This window comes from Thunnus maccoyii, chromosome 18, assembly GCF_910596095.1.
Source record: "Thunnus maccoyii chromosome 18, fThuMac1.1, whole genome shotgun sequence".
Lineage (NCBI taxonomy): Eukaryota > Metazoa > Chordata > Actinopteri > Scombriformes > Scombridae > Thunnus > Thunnus maccoyii.
The window spans coordinates 4,636,908-4,660,655 of record NC_056550.1 but is presented as its reverse complement, the minus strand read 5'-3'; the positions used below and the strand labels follow the sequence as shown (position 1 = coordinate 4,660,655).

The 23,748-nt window shown below is 42.8% G+C and overlaps 1 protein-coding gene across 1 annotated transcript; it reads left to right on the top strand.

The window, feature by feature from the left end:
• Positions 1 to 22,882, top strand: col1a1a (collagen, type I, alpha 1a). Its single transcript, XM_042393953.1, has 49 exons — positions 1 to 291; positions 2,844 to 3,035; positions 3,504 to 3,526; positions 3,933 to 3,968; positions 5,590 to 5,682; positions 7,446 to 7,514; positions 7,601 to 7,645; positions 8,583 to 8,636; positions 8,735 to 8,788; positions 8,908 to 8,961; positions 9,071 to 9,124; positions 9,236 to 9,289; positions 9,996 to 10,040; positions 10,160 to 10,213; positions 10,306 to 10,350; positions 10,795 to 10,848; positions 11,497 to 11,595; positions 11,767 to 11,811; positions 12,017 to 12,115; positions 12,424 to 12,477; positions 12,573 to 12,680; positions 13,546 to 13,599; positions 13,708 to 13,806; positions 13,907 to 13,960; positions 14,054 to 14,152; positions 14,294 to 14,347; positions 14,452 to 14,505; positions 14,711 to 14,818; positions 14,938 to 14,982; positions 15,660 to 15,758; positions 15,935 to 16,042; positions 16,239 to 16,400; positions 16,702 to 16,755; positions 16,868 to 16,975; positions 17,099 to 17,152; positions 17,340 to 17,393; positions 17,601 to 17,762; positions 18,001 to 18,108; positions 19,005 to 19,112; positions 19,226 to 19,279; positions 19,531 to 19,638; positions 19,803 to 19,856; positions 19,957 to 20,064; positions 20,156 to 20,209; positions 20,348 to 20,455; positions 20,594 to 20,873; positions 21,117 to 21,307; positions 21,672 to 21,914; positions 22,167 to 22,882. Exons 1-49 carry the CDS (start codon positions 210 to 212, stop codon positions 22,311 to 22,313), a joined length of 4,344 nt encoding a protein of 1,447 aa, XP_042249887.1. The 5' UTR covers positions 1 to 209; the 3' UTR covers positions 22,314 to 22,882.
• The last annotated feature ends 866 nt before the right edge of the window (positions 22,883 to 23,748 follow it).

The window sequence follows — 23,748 nt, the reverse complement described above, 5'->3', positions numbered from 1 at the left end:
CAGTTCTTCAAGCTCCCATATAAAAACCCTGGTGGAAAGTGAGTGTAGGCAGTAGGGAGTTTTCTGCTGGGGTCAGGAGGACTGTGAAAAGACAAGCGGACCCTGCCCCAAACACCCGTGTATGAGTGGAGTGTAGCAGAAAAAGAAAACACCCCCAACTTTTTTCCTCTCTTGCCTCAAAGAGTCTACATGTCTAGTGGCATCTAGACATGTTCAGCTTTGTGGATTTGCGGCTGGCGCTGCTGCTCAGCGCAGCAGTGCTCCTGGTCAGAGCACAGGGCGAGGACGACCGTAAGTTTCATCACTGTTTACTGGAGCTTCTCAACCCTTTTTTTTCTTTTTTGTCTGGTTTTTGAAAGTGGATATTTTCTCTTCGTGTGTGGACGGCTGCTGAGATCTAGACAGAGAAGAGAAGAGAGGAAAAAGTTTGAAGTAGAAATAAGAACTTTGATGCGCACTGATCTTTTGTCTCTACTTAGAGACAAGATAGAAAGATAGATAGATAGAAAGATAGATAGACAGATAGACAGATAGAAAGATAGATAAATAGATAGATAGATAGATAGATAGATAGGCTTGTGCAGCACAGGGTGTGCGTAATGCATTGGGCATCTCAAGAAGGCCTCTCTCTCTCCTCTCCTTGTGTTTGTCTATGTCTCTCTATCCCCTCATCCCCCCCTCCCCATGCATGCTGAGCGAGTTGCTGCAGGTTTTCCAGGTTTTCCTCCAGGCGAGGGTTTTCTAGTAGAACTAGCAGAAATGCACGTTATCAGATTTGAATCCAAAAAAGCCAGAGTATTTTCAGAAAGACAGCTTTTTTCTGACTTGAAAAGCCTGCCATCCTTTCATGGCATTTTATCAATTCGACACCCTCTACTAACGCTGCCTGTACACGGCAAACACAGCCTCCAAAAGGTTGATCTCAGCCTGAAAAGCTGGTAAACTCTACAGTTATGTGTGTAAGATTGCAGGAAAAAATGGCCTTTAACAGGCTTCCCCTCTGTGGCTGCATGCCACCAGCAGCAGAGATTCTTCCGCTTCCAGCAGATATGAGCGAGATAGGAAGGCTTTTTGCAGGCCTGATTGATGTGGCAGAGTAATTCGCTGCCTGAGGCCAAGTGTTGAGTTGGCCAGGTGAGCAAAAGAGAGTCACATAATGACAAAACAGAGAGAGGGAGAGTGAGCAGGCGTAGTCTTGTCTGCTGGAAACATTTGACCTCTGCAGTCTGAGCAAAGAGCAGAAATGAGCTGCTGCTTCCACTTTTTGTTCTGTCAGTAAAGTTTAAAAAGCTCAGATGTATTTAAAAAGAGATTATAGAGCACACAGACAGAGATACTCAGCAGAATAAAGGCCTCTGGTGGTGTTTAGACACAAACGTTTTCATCCTGTAAGAAGACAAAGAAAATCAGCTCAGCTATGGAAACAAGAACCAATGAGCTGAAATTCAATTTTTCCAGATGTTCCTCTTGTCTGGAAAGGACTCAGCTGTCTGCCTGCCTGCCTGTCTCTCTGTCTGTCTATCTGAAGCAGATGTGGTTTGACCCTCTGAACAGTCTCACAGCGCCACCCAGAGGCTTCCCTTTGCACCGGCAGACACATCTGGCCGCCACGTCCTCCACACCGCCTCCTTCCCCCCCTTCCTCCTCCTCTTCTTCTTTCCACTCTGTTTTTTTGTTTCCTCTAATTGCAAACACATGCGGACTGTTTCCACCAGCTGCTGCCAAGCCGACAGTCTGCAGTGCTGCTGCTTTTCCCTCTGAGCTCAGCACTTTGGCACGCTGGGAGATTAATAAACCCTAGAAGGAGCCCCAGTTTGGGTTTAGGTTTGCTGAGAAATCCAGAGCAGCAGCAGCGATGTCGGAAAATGTGACTCTGAGTTAAAGCAGAGGAGCGACAGTGCTGCTGTAATTCCTACTGTTAGGGGGAAGTTAAATCACTTGCAGACACGTTTGGTCTGTGCGTAACCAGTGTCCTTCCCTGCGTAACGATGATGTGACATGGATCCATCGGTGTCCTCTCTGTCACCTCAGCCTGTCCTCTTTATGGTCCGATTCTGAAGCCACTAGTTCCTCTTCAAACTTTTCCTAACACTCAGTTCTGGCTTTTATATTTCTCCTGAACTCGTTCTCCTGTTGTTTTTATGGGCCTGTTTCAATTCTTTTTTTTTTCTTTTTCTTTTTGTGTTTTTTCAATATGAAGCACTTTCACAGTTTCTTTTCATGCTAAAAGTTCTGTAAAAAACAAAAACATAGACCTATATATATATATATATATATATATATATATATATATATATATATAAATTACTAATATTATAATTTCATTTTAGTTTATGTTTTCAGAAATAATTTGTTAAAAATACCAGTAAAATTACAGTACAAGTTTATATATTAGGGTATCAAAATGATGATAAAGGCAGTTTTTTTTATTAAGTTTAACTTGATGTTTTTTTATGTACATTTTCTTTTTATTTAGTTTTTAGATTTCCTTCTGATTCGCTCCCATCATCATTGTATTTCTCTGCCTGTGTGTGTGTGTGTGTGTGTGTGTGTGTGTGTGTGTGTGTGTGTGTGTGTGTGTGTGTGTGTGTGTGTGTGGTCTGTCATAGGCTACTTTCGGGGACAAATTTCAGACTAAACACCAGTTAATTGGGGGCGGCTTGGGGATGGTAAAACTTTGATATTTGGGTCAGTGGTTATGGTTAGGGTTAGTGCAAGTCTCCAGGAAGTAAATGTAAGGCTATGTAAATACCCCAAAAGTGACATAAGGAAACTTGTGTGCGCGCGCGTGTGCGTGTGTTTAAGTATCTCACCTGTCTCTGTCTCTGTGTCGCCCCCCTCAGGCACAGGCGGAAGCTGCACCCTGGACGGCCAGGTGTTTGCGGACCGGGATGTTTGGAAACCAGAGCCATGCCAGATCTGCGTGTGCGACAGCGGCACGGTGATGTGCGATGAGGTCATCTGCGAGGACACAACTGACTGCCCCAACCCCGTCATCCCCCATGACGAGTGCTGCCCCATCTGCCCCGACGATGGTACACATTTTCTCTTTCTTTCTTTCTTTCTTTCTTTCTTTCTTTTTCTATGCCCTTTCCAATGTTTTATCACAAATGTTACCTGCATTCATATTATTATTTTTTTCCTCTGTTTTTTCATAATTTCTTTTTTTTTACTAAAAAGAAAATTCCAAATCATTTAAAAACTTCACCCATGTCTTTCACATTAGGTTGCATGACGTATTATCTGACCACATCACCCCACACGAACACACACACACACACACACACACACACACACTCATACAGACTCATTCTCCCCCAGCATCACATTCAAACTTTCCTTCTTTCTGCTTCCTCTGCTGATTTTACAATTTCAAGATTCTTTTAGATTTAGAACTTATCACTTTATATTTTTATTTCCACATTTATTCAAAAACATTTTTGTTGTATTTTTGTCATAATCTAACTCGACATCTCTGTCTGTCTCCTCTCTTCTCTCTGCAGGCGCCCAGGAGCCTCAGGTTGAGGTAAATATTGATTATTTCATTGATCATCAATCATTCAAATGATTAGTCTACATAAAATAATTAGGATCAATGGTGTTATCTAGTTTTAAAAAATACCTTTCATATACAGTATATGTATCACCATCATCACCACACAAACAAGACAATTCAATGAATGAAACAAAGATACTTATAACTATTGACTGTAATGTTTATTATTATTGCTTGATTGATGGATGATTATGACACATGTTAACCAGGTGTAAGATGATCATTATTTAAATAAATCCATATAATGTTCATTGTTGCAAAATATCAGACACAGTTAGTTGATTGTGGTTTCATTAGCAGATAGATATATTCATTACATGAGTTGGTTACATCAAACACTGAGACACTATCTTTTTTTTTTCTTTGTTACTCACAGGGACCCAAGGGAGAGCGTGGACCCAAGGGAGAGAGGGTAGGTTCACAGTCTCTTCCTATTATGATTCACTTGTCACTCTTTTGGTTTCTGGTCACCTGGGTGCCGTGTGGTGCGTTCACAGTCTGGCACTGAGCAGATTCCTGTGTGTTTATGTTAGAGCTGAAGCAGCAACACTGACAGAACAAGAACATGAGTTTCCACTGTGTCTTAATTCAAGCAGTTGTGAAAACAGGACTCAGATGCTTTAGTCTAATACAGCATTCATCTTACTTATATTAGTGTTTGAAAAAATAGACTGAAGTATCAAAAGTGAACATGCTCACATTTTTGATGGGCTTCTGTATAAACATACGATTGTTGGGTAGTTTAAACTTCTTGCAAAGTCATCATTTCTAATGATAGATTTAGCACTTTTTTCTGCAAAGTAACTACAGGCAAAATCTCTAAGTCTCAAAAAACAGAAATAGAAAAGTAAAGTGTTCACATGGCTTCAAAATCACTTGTTTCTAGAAATTAATATGAAGCAACAAAGTAAATTAAAGCAAGCAATTTGGTTCAGCAGGGTTTGTCATTTATGGAAGCAGTGAAATGAGCAGTGATTCTGAAAACAGGCTGAGGTCATGTTGAAACCTGCAGACTGTTGGTGAAAGTGTTTGGAGCACGACAAGAAGCTGTGTGAAAACTGTGCTTGTCTGAGGAAAAGTTAGAAGCTGTGAGGATATATTTTCCCTCTAAACTCACTGTTTTCCACAATCAAACTAAGCACCCAAGACATAAACTGTTATTAACTGTTCTATTGGTTTAGGGATTTAAGTATTAAGATTGAATTTTTCATACACCATCAGAGGCCAAGTTTTATGTCAACAAAACTGCTGAAATTCTCAAAAGATTTCAGGTGGCTTTGTGTGAGTTCAGCTGGGTTTGGGATTGCTTTTACAGTGGTGATGACACTTTTATCTATATTGATGGAAACTCACATTCAGTTATTTATTTTTAGATATATTCATGTTCATTTGATTATTTTGTTTAATTTTTCATAACTGGATTTGATTCAGATATCTGCTGAGATATTTTTGATTCATTTACATGTTGGATCTGAAACCCCAGAGATCACTTAACTGATTTCTTTGGGTCATCTCACCTTCAGCTCAACTGGGGAGGGTAGTTATGATAATTCATAATCATGGGTTTTCAATAATGCTTATTATAATTTATCTATGATATACTTTATAATATAAAACGTATTTGGGGTTTGTGATAATGACATAATTCCATACAGAACAAGTTGCTTCTTGATAGTTCTTACCCAGTTCCTGTTTCCTAATGTCACATGACCACTACCAGCCTATATCTGGTTCACATTGTCAGTCATAAACAGTCCAGTCTGGTAGGGGAGTAAACTGCATCTCCTCCAGGTTTACTGCTGCTTTCACTCTAGGGAGCAAGTGAGCCTATAAAGACACAAAATGTAAAATTAAAATTAAATATTATAATGAAATATTTCCTTTCACTTCAAACTTCAGGGAGTGTTGTGGTTTGCTCTCTTTGTGTATGGGTGTCTTAGCTTCAGAGCTCTGCATGCAAGTGACCCTTATTTTGACTCTGATTCTGAGCCTGACCCCTTCTTTCTCTCTCTCTCTCTCTTGCCCATATACAGGGTCCTCCTGGTCCTGCTGGTAACGATGGTATCCCTGGCCAGCCTGGCCAGCCCGGACCTCCCGGCCCTCCTGGACCCCCCGGCCTCGGTGGAGTAAGTCATCAGTTTTTCTTGTATTTATATATCTGACTCATTTAGGTCTAAATTGACCAGTTATAAAATCTGGGCTGGAGGCAAAAGTGATATGATCCATGCAAGTAGGCCATTTGTTGAACATATGTGTGGCATCATATTCTTTTTCTGTGGTGGTCAGACAAATTAAGAATACTCACTTTTGTTCGTCTCGGCTTCTGGCCCACCACCCATAATTGCTTGTATATTTGAAAAATTACTGTAGTTTGTTAGATTGGATTCTCATGCCAATGCATTTCTGTTTGAAAAGTGAGAAATTTCCAAAAGTCTGTGTGTTTTGCATCACATCAAAATGTATCAATATAAACCAATCAGAACATACTCAGTGTGAACTCAGCTTCAGAGAGGACAGGGAGAGCTGGGAAAATAAACTCCACTGTTAGAGCTGAAGCTCAACTGTGACTTGATGATCTATCACATAATCCAGTTTTGGCTTAAAATGACTGACTTCAGCTTGAAGTTTGGCTTTCAGTCTGGGGTCAGAAGGTCAGAAGTTTATTAGGGTTTATGCTCAGAGAGGGGAAGCAGAGATGTTCTGGATGCTTATCTGATCCAATAGATGACATTTACTACATCTAAGCATGCTAAGCTAACATTCCCAAAGATAATAATTAGCATACTACATACTAATAGCATACTAATTTAGCATACTGTGATTCAGTTAACCATCGACTGCAATCATCCTTGACTTTAGCATACTAAAGTAACATTCATATTAACATTCTAGTGAAGCAGCTAACATTCTTAGTCTAATTTTGCATTCTAATGTAAAATTTACCATTGACTTAAATGTTAATTCATCATGCTAAGCTAACACGGTTTAGCATCCCAATCTAATTTAGAATGCTTGTGGAGAATTGACTGTTGAATCCTGTACTAATTTAGCACACTTAGCCAATAGTATCTGAATCTAATTTAGCATTCTATGATTCATTTTACCATTGACCTCCATCCTAATATACTAATAGTAAAACATTGAGACACTGACTGTAATTTAGCATGTTTATGTAGAATTGACTTCACCTGTAACTGACCAAAACATATCAATAACAGACTTCCATTCTAAGTGAAATGGCTAACAGAAACTCTAAAGCCAACTTTAGCCTGGATTCACCTCACCTCTGATTGCAAATTCAGAGGTGAGTCTGGAAATGAAAGTAACAAGCATTTTTTTTTCATTATTTACAAAGCTAATGAAGGTTCAAAATATCACAAAGGTTAGGATTGGATATGTTAGAGCAGAATAGGAAACAGGAGACAGAGTAAAACATGTACAGCTGTTAGCAACTAACTTGAGCAGACCAAACTAAGCTATGATGATGGAACTGACATTTTTTCCTTGAGGTTGCTTTATGCATCAATCTTAATTTTCGGGATTTGATTGAGATATAATTCAGGATGTTTTGGCTGGGATGCCCTACTATCATCATATTTTGTTGGATGGATTTTAAAAAAATATATAAGCCCCTGAGGGCAAAGGAAGTCCCTGAAAACAAACATTTTGGAGAGTAATACTCAATACTCAGCTCAATACTCAACGACATTGAAAAGGCATTTTATTCATGTAATGGAAAGTTTAAATCTAAACTTTGTGAAGGGAATTGACATTCTTAGACTATATGTCACATGACTAATGGATTACAATATACACATCATATCATATTTTAGTATAAAATGATATAATTATTTGTGTGGCTAATCTGTCTGTCTGTTTGTTTTTTCAGAACTTCTCCCCTCAGATGTCTGGTGGCTACGATGAGAAATCTCCTGCCATGCCTGTGCCTGGACCCATGGTAGGATACACATAACACACACACTGTATCATTTCCCTGTGAACCATGTGATGCAGTATCTGACCTTGCCTATTTTTCATTGACAGGGCCCAATGGGACCCCGTGGAGCCCCTGGACCTTCTGGCCCTAGCGTAAGTACACCACTTCTTCCTGTTTTGTTTCAGAACTGATGCTTGGAGGTTCAAGGAGGAGAGGGCAGTGTACCTCATACATCATCATCATGACATCACCATGACATCACTGCCCTCTCCTCAGTGCCCAGCTGGCTTGAAGCCAGTGCTGAGCTCCATCGCTTTCCTTTCCTTCACCACACTACAGTCCATTTCCTAATGAAACACATATAATCTACACCAGTACAACTTTGATGTCTTTCTAATCTGATTATTTTATTGTTGGTTATTTTTTTAGTTTAATCACTTTATAAATTATATTAATTATAACATTTTATGTCAGTAAGAATCATATGAAGCTGTGAAAATAGTCCCACATGCAGCTCACACAGAGGCTGAACCATGATAGGTCTGTTTGTTTCAACTTCAAGCAATCCAGATGTGTATGAAGCCAAACCTTCAACACAATCATAACATTGAAATACCAGTGAAACAGTATTTTCATAGCCCACCACCAGGAAGGATCATTCAAACATAAGATAGCTTTGGGATTCTTAAACTTACCACCACCACCACCTAAATTAACCAATAAAATTTCCTGAGGCTGGATCAAATCTGGACTGAGACCGATGCAGCAGACTAGAGTAGATATGTGAATGTAGTTGAAGATAGCCAGGAATCCATAATAAGTAATTTAAAGTGAGTCCTGACATATAAAGACAGTGATAGAGTTCTGTTTTTCTCATCACTGCTGGATTTATTATACTGCTACTGTTCCCACCCAAGTGAGCTGGCAGCCATGAAGCAAAGATACCCTACTGACAGATGTCCTAGATATTTGTTAGGCAAGATGGTCATATGTGTGAATTCACATCTGTTACAGTGGTGTGAACATATTTGTACAGTGTTGCTAGGGTAAGTGCAGTGGTGACTGTGTTTCTCTGTGCCCCCCCTACAGGGACCTCAGGGATTCACTGGCCCCCCTGGTGAGCCCGGAGAGCCTGGACCTGCTGTGAGTATCAGAAACACGCCAACAAATACACACCTACATTGCACCTTGCTAGTCTGTCAACGTTCTCACCTTGCATCTGTATTTGTGTGTCTCTACAGGGTGCCATGGGTCCCCGTGGTGCTGCCGGCCCCCCTGGAAAGAACGGAGAGGATGTAAGTCAACTGGATCTGCTCACATTCACCTTCTATAACTGTTTCTTCCTTTCAGTTTAAAGTATAGATTGACTTATTCTATCCTCTCATCCCCTTCTCTCTGTCTCTCTTTATTTCAGGGTGAGTCTGGCAAACCCGGTCGCGGTGGTGAGCGCGGACCCTCTGGCCCACAGGTAAGTTGCCATGGCAGAACACTTCTTAGTGATATAATGTTAAAAAAAACAATAAAACAGAGCTGTGATAACAAATTGTTCCCCCCTTCTCTCTTTTTCTTTCTCTCAGGGAGCTCGTGGTTTCCCAGGAACCCCTGGTCTGCCCGGCATCAAGGGACACAGAGTGAGTCAGAACAGACATGACATGTCATTCTCCCTGTTCAACACACTTCAAATCATCAGTAAAGAATCTCCTGACTCTGCGCTTCATCTGTATGTCTCTCTTTCTCTGTAGGGATTCAGCGGTCTGGATGGTGCTAAGGGAGATGGCGGCCCTGCTGGACCCAAGGTGACTGTCCCACTTTGTTATATCTCTCTCCCACACTCGAAAACGCTAGAAACATGCTTATTTTTAAAATATAACAGTGGCTTAGTTCAGTAGGACTATGATAGAAGTATTACCCATACCATTATCAGTAGTAGTAATGATAGTAGCACTTGTAATAGTAGCAGCACTAACAGTGGCAGTAGGAATAGACGTAGTGGCTGTAATAGCAACTTTGAAAATAGCGGCAGTGTTAGAACTTGAAGTAGTAGTACTAGACATAGAGAGATTTTAAAAATTATGGTAAAAATGGAAGCTGCAGAAGCCAAGATATCCAGACTTTTAGTCCCTTAAATATCCCAAAAACTGCGGCTCCTACATTTCCCATAATACCATCCCTTCCCTTTTCTGCCTGGTAAAACTCCACATCCCCAGATTATAATACAGGCTTTTTGTTGTAAATGTGTAGCATCCAAGCCCAAGCCAAGATATCTGTGCTGTATCTCTGCTCCATGCCATATTCCTAGTACTCCTCATGATAAGTAAACTGACCATTATGTGTTAAATCAGCAGCCTTGGTATTAGTATTAGTTGTATTAGCACATTAGCAGTAGCAATACTGGCTAGTTAAAGTAATATTAGAAATGATATCGTATGATATAGATATATATATGATACAGTTTCTATCATTCTCACTGACTCACCTGCCTGTGTCTGTTTGTGTGTTTAGGGAGAGGCTGGAAGCCCTGGTGAGAATGGAACCCCTGGCGCTATGGTGAGTAAAACAAGTGCCCTTATTACCACCGCAGAGTAGGCATCTCGGGTTTTCCCTCTCTTCTAATTGATGCCAATTTAAAGAATATAGCTGACCAACTCTGTCTTTCTTGATCTCAGGGACCTCGCGGTTTGCCTGGTGAGAGAGGCCGCACTGGTGCTGCTGGAGCTGCTGTGAGTACACACACACACATACAACTACTGTGATCATTCAGCCAAACTATCAATGAACATATCAACCAATCATGTTTGTCAATGTGCTGCAGGGAGCTCGTGGTAACGATGGTGCTGCTGGTGCTGCTGGACCTCCCGTAAGTCTACTTCTTTCATTCTCTAATGCTTAAATTGTTCTCAGAACAGTTAAGGAATCTCCAGTTTTAAGTGTGAACATCAAAAACCTCTAGCTTATGATGGTTCTTAGGAACCCTGTATGTTTGTATGGAACGCTGTCTTTTATAAGCATTTTTGAATGTACAGCCTCCAATGGCTTGTTGTTTAAAACCCTCGAGTAAAACCCACGGTACTACATGGTTGTTAAGTGATAATATTCATTGTTTACTGTGATACTTATTAAAGGTTCTATAGAAGGGCATAGGTACCACCAACAGGTTTATCCTGTGTTTTGTAAAATGTGGTCAAGTTTGGATTTAAGATATAGCAAATCAAAATCCTTTTTCTGTATCAGCCGCGGTGGCAGTGAGCAGACAGATCTTCTACATTTGTCTGAATCTCTTTGTCTTATTGTTTTTCCTCAGGGTCCCACTGGCCCCGCTGGACCTCCTGGATTCCCTGGTGGCCCTGGAGCCAAGGTACAACTATGCTCAACATAATCCCCACCAATAATCTACAACATCCTCCATTTTTAATGTTCATTATCTCTTCTCTTCTCTTCTCTTCTCTTCTCTTCTCTTCTCTTCTCTTCTCTTCTCTTGTCATTAGAAATTTCCTGACCTTTCTAGTGCTTTGACACATTTCTCTTAGCATTAGTATAGCTAGCTGACCTTGAATTTGACCTTTGATCCGACTGGGGTCAAATGGAGTGGGGGTCATACAAGGTCATTCTAGCTGCACAGGAATTCTGTTCTGTGCCCCAGTCCCATCCTACATACTAACTCTGAGTAGGTTTTGATATGTAGCGTGTACACACTGGAAAAGTGACAAAATGAAGTATACAAAGTGTGGATATGTCATATTTGAGTGCGCTGTTGAAAGATACTATTGCCCACAATGCAAAGCAGCTACAAAAATGGAGAAGCTGTTCACAAATGGAAAAAATTGGATATTACATCACTGGGGAAAAACATCAACTTTATCTTTATCAAGTTTAAATAAAACTTTTGCCTCTTTTCTGTCATACCAATATATTTCAATCTTCCACCATGATAGATCAAAGTCTCACTGTTGGTTTGGACATGATTATCTAACTAAATCTTGCTCTCTGTTTCCCCTCTACCCAGGGTGAAGCCGGTCTTCAGGGTGCTCGTGGATCAGAGGGCCCCGCTGGAGCCCGTGGTGAGCCTGGTAACCCCGGACCTGCTGGTGCTGCCGGACCTTCTGTAAGTACCAACAAAGACTCATCAAGTATTGTCTTCAAGTTCATCCAAAAGAAACAAAACTGTCTCATTGGCTGCTCCTCTGTGACTATGTAATGGCATCTAAATAATTTAAAAGAGCCTCCTGGCCTCTGGATTGTTCATGAAAATATCTTCCCTTCTTTCTCCTCACAGGGTAACCCTGGAACTGATGGAGCCCCCGGACTTAAAGGATCCCCTGTGAGTATCTCATCTAACATATTTACATTTACACTATAAGCATGTCTGGGCTGAAGGTTTAAATCCCTTTCTGAGTCAAAAGGTTGAGCGATGCACTAATTTAGCAGACAGAGCTGGGGTATCACACGAATCATAGCCACAGAGACTCATTACTGCTAGTGTAACAGGATGTGACTGTGTTGTTGCTGTGTGCTGCCCCCTGCAGGGTGCTCCTGGAAGTGCTGGAGCTCCCGGTTTCCCTGGACCCCGTGGACCCCCAGGAGCTCAGGGCGCTGGTGGTGCCCCCGGACCCAAGGGTAACACTGTGAGTAAAGCTTTCTTAGAACTAGTCATAGTCTTATTTTCTTAAATCTATCTCCTGTAATGGACATCATTAAAAGTGAATAAATACTACAGAATCAAAACATACACACAAAATTCTTGATGACAGGAAACATATTACTTCAGTTTCCTACCAGTGTTTGTTTTTTGTTAACGGCCATTTAGGTTGTTGATTTGTTGTTGACATCTGTCTCAGTTATTGTTTATTGGTCACTGATCAATTTTTATCTATTGGTCAATTGGTTTTTGGTTTAGTTTGTTTATATTTACTAATTTGTTTGTTTCCCTCAGGGTGAGGTTGGTGCCCCTGGAGCCAAGGGAGAGCCCGGTGCCAAGGGAGAGAGTGTAAGTTCACAACACTCAGCATGGAGTATCTGTATGAACACATGTATGTAAACACATTCAGTTTCTTATGCTGCCCGTATGTTTGTGTTCTCCAGGGTGCTGCAGGAGTTCAAGGACCCCCAGGACCTCCTGGTGAGGAGGGCAAGAGAGGAGCTAGAGGAGAGCCTGGTGCTGGAGGATCCCGTGGAGCCCCTGGAGAGCGTGTATGCATCTCACCTAATTTTCTTTGTATTACACAATGTACTTTAATATTTGTAACATTCAGTGTAATGAGGAAGGAAAGTGATACATTTCTGTATAGAATTCTGTTTACAAGAATCTCTGCGTCATGAGTTCATATTAAATAATTCTGGTTGCACTTTTGTGCAGCTACAGACTTAACAAACATGATTTTAAATTAAGAAACACAAATATGATTAAATATTCTTCTCTGCTAGGACTCCAGACACAACAAACACTAGAGGGCAAAGGTCAAAATCTTACCAACCCATATAAAAGAAATTTATTCTTCATAGCATTATCCACAAATAATGCTTTTTTTGGTTCATCTGTACCATGTAAACAAACCCTCTGGTGCCCTCTGCAGGGCAGAGAAAGAGGAACTATGAATTCAGCGATGTTTTGACAAAAAACATTCCTAAATTTGTTTACTGATACTTGACATATTGTGCATATTGGATAGAAAAGACCAGGGCTGAAATAGAGTAGAATAGACTGATTCATTTGCAGTTGTAGATACTCATGCTTACTGCAGGGGGTGGTCAAGGCATAGGCACTCCCAATTTGCCCCACAATACATTATGCCTCAAAGTGTTTTTTATTGATTCTAAAAGCAAAGCTGTAATTTGCTAATTGTTCAAACAATACTGCAATACTACATTTAATTGAGGTACATTATTGTTTGTTTTACTCTCCTGGACACACCAGAGAGTATGTTACAGTTTTAGCATATCCTGATGTCACAGTAAAGGCCAGAGTGTGTACGGCTCATGGTGTAAGCCATTCTGTTATAGATATAGCATGCTGACCTTTGTTCACAGAGCTAAGTGAGTTTGATTCTCTCTACAGGGTGCCCCTGGTGGTCGTGGTTTCCCTGGCTCTGATGGTTCTGCTGGACCCAAAGTGAGTAAAACACACATCCACACAGCTGATATGTCCTTCCAGATACCTATGTTTAGTTTCCATTTGACTAATCTTTTCTAATCTTCTCCCTTGTCGTGCCCATCATAGGGTGCCACTGGTGAGCGTGGTTCCCCCGGTGTTGTTGGACCTAAAGGTGCCACTGGTGAGCCTGGCCGCACTGGTGAGCCTGGTTTGCCCGGAGCTAAGGTGAGATTCCCTGCTAACTGTCTATCACATACATACTGTCAGCAACAAGATTTAATCACTGTACAGGCCTTCCTCTGAACCTCTGACCTCTGATCTGTAGGGTATGACTGGCAGCCCTGGCAGCCCTGGACCTGATGGCAAGCTGGGACCTTCTGTAAGTTCAGCACAGTCAGTTTAATCTTAATTTCATCAAAACACCTTCATTTATATTTATTTAAATTCATCTTTAATTAATCCGTTTTACCAGGGAGCCCCTGGACAAGATGGTCGCCCTGGACCCCCTGGCCCTGTCGGAGCCAGAGGACAGCCTGGAGTCATGGGATTCCCCGGACCCAAGGGAGCCGCTGTAAGTAATGAGTCTCAAGCTACATAGTATATTTGATTAGATGTTTATAGAAATTTTAGTCAGTGGACTGCTGAATAGTAGCCTACTGAGGAAATGGTCTCCACATCTCTTGTAATTGTGCTTTTTCTCTCCTGTCTTTAGGGTGAGGGTGGAAAGCCCGGTGAGAGAGGAGTAATGGGACCCACTGGCCCTGTTGTAAGTTGTTACTCAAGGATACTCTGAATCTACTGCACTATCCTGTTTTCAAGTAATGTATAGAAGCTATAATACTTGTATCTAAAAGCCTGCTTTTTACCCAGGGTGCCCCTGGTAAGGATGGTGAAGTTGGTGCTCAAGGCCCCTCTGGACCTGCTGTAAGTACAACAGACACACACACACACACACACACACACACATACACACATTAACACTAAACTCAGTTGCAGTACTTCTCATAAGCCTGGTCGTCTTTCACTACAAAGTACTTTAAATTACCCATGCACACATACACCATACCACACAGTGCCTCACTTTTGGTCATTCTCTATTAGCTCTAACATTCCCTCTCTCACTCCTCAGGGTCCTGCTGGTGAGAGAGGAGAGCAGGGACCTGCCGGACCTCCTGGATTCCAGGGTTCTACAGGACCCCAGGGTGCCGTTGGTGAGACTGGCAAGCCTGGAGAGCAGGTACTGACTGAGATATAGTTGACGTAGATACTCGGGAATGGTCACTCTGGTTTCTAGTGAATAGTAATAAACACATTTATTTGCCTCTTCTAACACCCTCTCCTTTTCTGACAATCTAGGGTGTGCCCGGTGAGGCTGGAGCCACAGGACCTGCTGGAGCTAGAGTAAGTCACTCATCATCATCAAAATCACAGTCACTCAGCAGTCTGCTCCCAGAAGTATCCATTTATGGAAGATCATTGGCAAATTGTCCATTAGACTATAATGAGTAAATCTTTACCAACCAGGCTACAAACACTGTTAAAAGCTACATGTTGTTGTTGCTGTAAATTTATCAGTGACATTTGCCGTAAAAGCTAAAGGTCTAAAAGCTTACTTTTGGTTCCAAATGTGGGTTTCTGTCACACAGTGAACCGACTTGACTTGTCCCCCGGTTTTAGTCCAAATACTTCTATCTGGAGCTTGAGAAGACTCAGTTGAGTTTAAATGACATAACCATTAGTTTGCTAAATTGCAAGCATGTTAGTTTAGCAAATACATTGATGTTAATGCTAACAGGCTAATGCTAGTTGATAGCAGGCTAATGCAAAGGGATTGTTGGGTAGCTATGCAAAGAGTTGAAGGGGTCCAATATGGCCACCCAAGGAAAGTTCCTTTACATATAGTAGTGTACTGTAATATAGTGAAAGCTTGAAAACTCACATTAGTTAGTATTTTCCTTTGGGCAATGTCATCCACCTTATAGATAAAAGATTTGCAGTTGGATAGTTTCTCATGATTTGTTTGAACACTCCTGCGCTCCCACTTCAACTTACCTAACTCTGTCAATTCTCTCGCTCAGGGTGACAGAGGATTCCCCGGTGAGCGTGGTGCACCTGGTGCTATGGGACCCGCTGGTGCCCGTGGATCCCCCGGATCTAGTGGAAATGATGGTGCTAAGGTAATCCCAGCAAAGGTTGAAAGAAAATGCCTATGAAGTTCTTATTGGTTTGCTGTGTGACCACATGGCACACAGGTAGAAATCAGGCAGCATATTCTCCAATTGAGTAAAAGATCTTCCTCCTTCTAATCTTTTTACTTTTCTTCTCTTCACTCCCTTTTCCTCTTCTTCCTCAGGGAGATGCTGGAACCCCCGGTGCTCCCGGAGCTCAGGGTCCTCCTGGACTGCAGGGAATGCCTGGTGAGCGTGGTGCCGCTGGTCTTCCAGGACTGAGGGGAGACAGAGTGAGTCACCATAACAGTATTCCTAGAACTCCCGATATTCCAAGTATACAGGATGGAGTGTAACTAATTACTAATGGTGTGCACAGAGCACTTCCAGGATTATAAGAAATCATCCACAGTAGCTCCCCAATGTTACAGTATTACAGGATCTGCTGTATGATCACCCCTCACTCCCCCTCTCCATCCAATAATCCAGGGTGACCAAGGAGCCAAGGGAGCTGATGGAGCTGTTGGAAAAGATGGCCCCCGTGGTTTGACTGGACCAATTGGACTTCCCGGACCTGCTGGAGCCACTGGAGACAAGGGAGAGCCTGGCCCCGCTGGAATTGTCGGACCTTCTGGAGCCCGCGGAGCCCCTGTAAGTACCTGTCTGTCTATCTCTCTCCAATCAAATTACAGTGCAATGAAAATCTCTCTTCACCAGAGCCATTATTAGAAGTTGTGCTAATGTTAATCAGTCCATTCAGGAGCAGAAGATGAAATTTCAGTTCAGTACTCTAGTTTCACCAGAAATTAGGTCAAAGCTCAGTTGATTTCAGTAGCCGATTAGTCAGTTTCTTCTCAGCTCTTCTGACTTCTTGCTATTCTCTAAGCAGCACTGCTTTAATCCTAAATCTTGAAATCCTTGCCTGACTCCTCTTCTTCCTTGTTTTCCACAGGGTGAGCGTGGAGAGGCTGGACCACCCGGACCTGCTGGATTTGCTGGACCTCCTGTAAGTCACCTCTTTGTGAATGCCAAGGCTTTGACTGACTGTTTTTCTTTTGCTTGAAGACTCAACACAGAATTTACTGAGTAATTAATTTTTCACCACCATTCCACCTCAGGGTGCTGATGGACAAGTTGGTGCTAAGGGAGAGGCTGGAGATAATGGTGCTAAGGGAGATGCTGGCCCACCTGGCGCTGCTGGACCCACTGGTGCCCCTGGACCCCAGGTTTGTAAACTCATACATTCACCCCCCATTATAGTACAGAAACTGCAATTATTTGGTCTTTATGGATACATTGCCTGCTACTGGCTCAACCATGTTGACTGACACTAAGCTGTGTCCTTTTAGGGTCCCGTTGGAAACACTGGCGCCAAGGGAGCTCGTGGAGCCGCTGGACCTCCTGTAAGTTACCACTCTTCTACTCTGGCCTTCTCATCCCTCTATTAAATATACATGTCTGCCTTGGACTTGGATTGCTAAAAGCCCATTTTTTATCATGTGTTTTAGGTTTTTTATTCTTTGCACTGATTTGGTAGAGCCAATATTTTCCTACCTTTGTCACCTAATGGACCTCTGTTTTTTCCCCTAGGGTGCTACCGGCTTCCCTGGTGCTGCTGGCAGAGTTGGACCACCTGGCCCCTCTGTAAGTCTACATCTAATATTATTAGCACTTAACACACTTTACTACTCTACTACTCATTAACCACAATTTATCTTATTCAACATGACTCCATGCAAGTTGATCTATAGCAACATTTACGTTTGAATTTATTTTGGTTCATAACTGCACTACTGCTTCGAGAAAGCCCAGGATGGTTTTCAACTGTTTTATTTTGCCCCTTCCCCTCAGGGCAACTCTGGACCTCCCGGACCCCCTGGACCAGCTGGCAAGGAGGGACTTAAAGGAAACCGTGGTGAGACTGGACCTGCTGGTCGCCCTGGTGAGATGGGTGCTGCTGGACCCCCAGGACCTACTGGAGAGAAGGGTAGCCCTGGTGCCGAGGGTGCTACTGTAAGTAATCTTTACCACACAACCTCACAAACTGAAATATTACCGTAATAGGGCACTTCTACCTTAATTTATCAAAGAACTAAATTATTTGTCACTAATAAATGACCGCCTGATTTGATACTGACTAACTTAATCTCTATAAGTAGTAGCAAGAAATGACTATATGCATGTTTAGGTTTTGGTTTTTGCCAGTTTACACCTTGAAGTTTAATCACTGTCTTTCTGTCGCCCCCTGCAGGGTAGTCCTGGTCTGCCTGGACCTCAAGGTATTGCTGGAGGGCGTGGTATTGTTGGTCTGCCTGGACAGAGAGGAGAGAGAGGTTTCCCTGGCCTGCCCGGACCTGCTGTAAGTTCCTATTGTTACTCAACTATAAAACCACAAACTGCACAGGGGATATGATGGAACCAGGACAGTAAACACAGATGTCTTTAATCAGCCAATACAATGTTTAGAACCAAACATGGCTCCTAAATAGAAATATGAAATGTTCAAACCACTTCTTGATGATGAAAACAAAACCACTGAGAATGATTTGGAAATACCATTCAACTTTGGTTGAGTCCATGAAAACTGTATTGCTTTATGTAATGCTGTAATGTAGTGGCAAACTGTGGCTCTGGACCCTAGGCAATAGGACCACATGTGGCAGTAAAAATCAAACATAGCAATAAAAATAATAGCACATGGAAGTTCAGCATATAAAAGGTTTCTTTGCCCTAACTGGTTTCACATCACACAAAGGTTATTCCAGAAAACCAGTCACACAAATCTTGACATCACTGAATTTAAATATGAGATGTAAACAACTAGGCCTATATTATTTTGTGAAAATAAATGAAACAAGCAAATCACATCGACTTATTTCTTATATTTGTTAAGCTGGAATGAAAGTAAAATCAATAGCTACTGTTCAACAACTAAAGATGGATCCAATGCTAATCCAATGTTTTTGTGTTTGTTTGATCATAGACATACTTTCATTTCAGTGTAGATTTAATATCTCTTAACTAAAAGTAAGGGCAGCAATGCCATACAAATAAGTTAAATGTTGATATCAGATGTTTCATACTGACCAGCCAACACCTCCTGGGGTGAAATGGGAAAAGGCACAAGCACTTTGTAAGCTATGCGCAGCCATTTTCACTGGTAACCTGTCTTGCTGCCTTAACACCTGCAGCACTGAGCAAGCCCAGATAATCAATTAAAAGCTACTGGACTAACTATGACTGTGTCACGCACAGGGAGAGATTGGAAAGCAGGGACCTGCTGGCCCCGGTGGTGAGCGTGGACCTCCCGGACCCATGGGACCCCCTGGACTGGCTGGAGCCCCTGGCGAGCCTGGACGTGAGGTATGAAGACACAATTGCACCTGTACACTAAGGCTATCTGTCTCTCTCTTCAGAACTGGTGAACCCAGAAGGTGTTTGCTAATCAGTTAGCCTGCTGTGTTTTTGTGTTTTAGGGAACCCCCGGTAATGAGGGATCAGCTGGTCGCGATGGAGCTGCTGGACCCAAGGTGAGTTCAGATGACATCATTGCTAACTGACCAGCACCAGACAGCTAGCTCAGTCTTGGTATGGAGTTGCTACAGTAGATTGGCTTCCAAATGGAGGTTACAGTGAATTTTGTCTTTAGCTCCAACCTCAACTACAGAATTGAGTTTGAGAGGAGTCAGCTGATCTTATCCCTGTAGGACTGGACAGGCCATGGTAATAGAAACAGACATTACAGCTAGTCAAATAAAGTGATTTTGCGGTTGCAATTTAGGGAGACCGTGGAGAGACTGGCCCCTCTGGAGCCACTGGTGCCCCCGGACCCCCTGGTGCCCCTGGACCTGTCGGACCCGCTGGAAAGACTGGTGACCGTGGAGAGACTGTGAGTACCAAAACCATCACATTCATTTTTCAGTTTAGTCGTTTTATCAAAGTATCAAACTTCAGGTCATGTTGATGAAGACTTTCCATCGATATTAGATCTACTGAAGGTAAGAGGATAGATTGTGTTTCACTGCAATCTGAACTGAATTTTCTACATTTCAGGGACCTGCTGGCATCGCTGGCCCTGCTGGCCCTGCTGGACCTCGCGGCCCTGCTGTAAGTAACAACATCAGCACCATTTATAGAGCACTATAACTGATAGAACAGAGTGCAGTGGAAGGCAAAACCAAACTCTTCATTTTCCTCTTGCTAACAGGGAGCTGCTGGACTTCGTGGAGACAAGGGAGAGACCGGAGAGGCTGGAGAGAGAGGCATGAAGGGACACAGAGGATTCACTGGCATGCAGGGACCTCCTGGACCTTCTGTATGTTACTTTACACTCACGCCCACACATATGCAAACAACACATCCAATGTACACACTCAAACTTCAACTACTGTTTTCTGCACCCATAGGGAGCTGCTGGAGAGCAGGGACCCGCTGGTGCTTCTGGACCCGCTGGACCTAGAGTGAGTTAACACACAACAAAATCTTTAACTGCTTCAAGCAGTTTTACTTGTTTTGTATTTGCTGTTTTCTATGTCAAGAGTGTTTGGAGGGACTTTGTCATTCAGAGAATTTAAGGTTTCCCGCCATGCTGTTTGCAGGGCCCTGCTGGATCTGCTGGTTCTGCTGGCAAGGACGGTATGACTGGCCTGCCTGGACCCACTGGACCTCCTGGACCTCGTGGACGTTCTGGAGAGATGGGACCTGCTGTAAGTCTAATTTATTGTCTTCCTATTCATCCATTCTTTATTTACTTTGTGAGCAGCTTTGAGCACACCACAAAGCCTGTACCAGTAATGAATTAACCAAGATCTTCTCTTCCTTATCTTCCCCTTCTCATTTCTTAGGGTCCTCCTGGACCTCCTGGACCTCCCGGAGCACCAGGTGCCCCTGGCGGTGGATTCGACATTGGTTTCATTTCCCAGCCCCAGGAGAAGGCACCCGATCCCTTCCGCATGTTCCGCGCTGATGACGCTAACGTTCTCCGTGACCGTGACCTGGAGGTTGACACCACCCTGAAGAGCCTGAGCCAGCAGATCGAGCAGATCCGCAGCCCCGATGGCACCCGCAAGAACCCTGCCAGAACCTGCCGTGACCTCAAGATGTGCCACCCTGACTGGAAGAGCGGTAAGTTAATTGAAGGGTAGAATGACACTGGCTCAAGTGACCCAACACAAAACCAGAAGTGATGGAATATTTACTGAACGGACATGTTTAAAGGCCTTAAGAGGAAGGGGAATTAGTGGATAATGGTAGATGGCAGCATTTAAGACAGCATTAAGGCAGATTTAGGGTTGGGGAATCTGTCTGAAGAACAGCATGCTGGGGTCCTGACTTTTCTGACCTCTTCCTGTACTCCTCATTCTCTAGGCGAGTACTGGATTGACCCTGACCAGGGCTGCACTCAGGACGCCATCAAGGTCTACTGCAACATGGAGACTGGAGAGACCTGTGTAGCTCCAACTCAGCGTGAGGTTGCCAAGAAGAACTGGTACATGAGCAAGAACATCAAGGAGAAGAAGCACGTCTGGTTCGGAGAGGCTATGACTGACGGCTTCCAGGTAAACATGCTAAACCCAACAACCTGAGTATTTCCTCACTTCTATCTCCCATCTCCCCTTAGTTTCCTCTTTTTCTCTTTAACCTCCTTCTCCTGTCCTGCTCCATCCTTCTCTTAGTTCCAGTCACCAAATTCACCCTACCTTTGGGGTCTCCTTCATTTTGAGAATCCAAATCAATCTCTCCCTGCCTTCTTTTAGGCCAACTTCCATCTCAGTTCCTCCCTCCTCTGTCCCACCTCCCTTCTCAGTTCCACTTCTCCTCACTCTTTTTTTCTGATATCTTCCTCAATTCTTACCGCTTCACTACCTATCCCTTCTTTGTCATCACACATTAATCACTAACCCCTCCCCTCTTCCCTCACAGTTCGAGTACGGCAGCGAGGGCTCTCTGCCTGAGGATGTCAACATCCAGATGACCTTCCTGCGTCTCATGTCCACTGAGGCATCCCAGAATATCACCTACCACTGCAAGAACAGCGTCGCCTACATGGACGCCGCCGCCGGTAACCTCAAGAAGGCCCTGCTCCTCCAGGGCTCCAACGAGATTGAGATCAGAGCTGAGGGCAACAGCCGCTTCACCTACAGCGTCCTTGAGGATGGATGCACGGTGAGGAAACTTAAAGCTTAAAATAATAAATCTACACACTTCGAAAAAAAACAGTAGTAAGTAGTAGTAGTAGTAATAAGAGGTCCCAATTCAGTATGTATATACACTCCCTGATGGTATACATAGTGGTTTTGAGTCAGAATCAAAGATTTGAAGGAGTACATCAGACATTATACATGCATGCTAGCTACTCTAGCTATTCTACTGCTTTGGTTGTTGATTCTAACTCTCCTTTCTCCTTCCTACTTCCAGTCACACACCGGTACATGGGGCAAGACAGTCATTGACTACAAGACATCGAAAACATCTCGCCTGCCCATCATTGATATCGCTCCTATGGACGTTGGTGCTGCAGACCAAGAGTTTGGCCTTGAAGTTGGACCTGTCTGTTTCTTGTAAAAAGAGAAATCTGGACTTGAAATTGTTGTTTTGTGTGTGTGTGTGTGTGTTTTATTTTTTCTAGCAGTCATCTCTCTCTAAAAAAAGCCCCAACAAAACATTTTTCTAATGCCATTTTTCTGAAAAATCCAACCCCTCGCTCCTGATTCTACGAGTTTCCATTCGGCCGTTGTTCCGATGGTCCACTTTGCCTAAAACCTGCACTTCAACAAGATGGCGGCGATGTGGCAGTGTCTGCATCGTCACGTTTGGGACCACTACTTTTTTTGTTTCTGACTCTTGTTTTTTTGTTGTTTTTTTTACCATCACCAACACCAAGGATCCTGTAGAGAAGACATTTTGTTTCACTGGCAACAAGAAAATAATATATGCTTCTGTAAAGTGTAAAAAATTACTTCCCCTCTTCATCCAGCCAAACCAGGCCTCTCTGGAGTTTACAGAAACACACAGGTGACTTTTGTATTTTTATACACCTCTGCGGTGAGAGGAATGAAAGGACAGTCCCAACAGACAGAACCCAATTGCTTTGTACCACGTTTCAGGTGTTGATGAATAAACGGTGAAACTGACAGCCATGTTTGTCTCTGTTGTTCTGCCAACCACTCCACCTGCCCCAGACCACGCTGGCAACTCCCTCCTCCTCATCCGCTGATGTTGTTGCTGTTGTGATTTGTTTGTTGTTGTGGTCGCTTTCTTGTTTGTTCCTTTCTATTTCTCCCTTTTTCAAAAAAAGTTACATTAAAACCACCAGCAGAGAAACATGGGTTTAAACCTCTTTTTTGAAAGAAAAAAATCCTATGGCTACCTCAGAAAAGCAAGGAATTCCAGCTGTAAAAAAAAGGGCCCATTGTTTTTTAAATGAAGCCTGCAGTAGTTGTAGCGGTCGGTGGGGTAGTCGAGGTTTACTGACACTTTAGCAGAAGCAGAAACAGCTAAAACTTAAGGTGCTATTCTTTCTTTGAGGTCTCCTAGCCGTCCAGGTCACTCTGGCATGGTGGAGCCTTCATGGTGCTAAAATGAAACCTAGGCTTTTATTCTTGGTGTCCAGAATGAGACAGACTTGTTCTATTCCCAGCCTTGGTAGTGCTGGAAGTGAAACTCTAGCTCTGTTTCTGAGTTTAAGTGAAAAGTGGATCCGCATCTCTTCTCTTCGTCACACTTTTGGTTTCATGTTTTGAACCTCCCCTTCATCTTTGTATCACACAAATTCTCCTCCACCCCCCCCCCCTAACTTCATCCACACATCTGTTATAGTTTGTTTCTTGTTTTCTTGTGCGAAGGGTGAATTTTCTCAAAAATTGGAATCAAACAGATTTTAAAATGCACAGAAAGAGAGACATCAGAAAAGAGTTTGTGAGAGAAGGCAGAAAGACACACCCATGGGGGAAAACACCACAAGGATCTGTACCTATTTTGTATATGTATAATAATTTGA

Excerpts from the sequence above, each read along its gene's own strand:
- col1a1a (XM_042393953.1), top strand. The coding sequence starts at position 210 with ATGTTCAGCTTTGTGGATTTGCGGCTGGCGCTGCTGCTCAGCGCAGCA. Across the intron at positions 11,596-11,766 it reads CTGGTGCTGCCGGACCTTCT|GGTAACCCTGGAACTGATGG; the intron begins GTAAGTACCAAC and ends TTCTCCTCACAG. Across the intron at positions 18,109-19,004 it reads CTGGCCTGCCCGGACCTGCT|GGAGAGATTGGAAAGCAGGG; the intron begins GTAAGTTCCTAT and ends TGTCACGCACAG.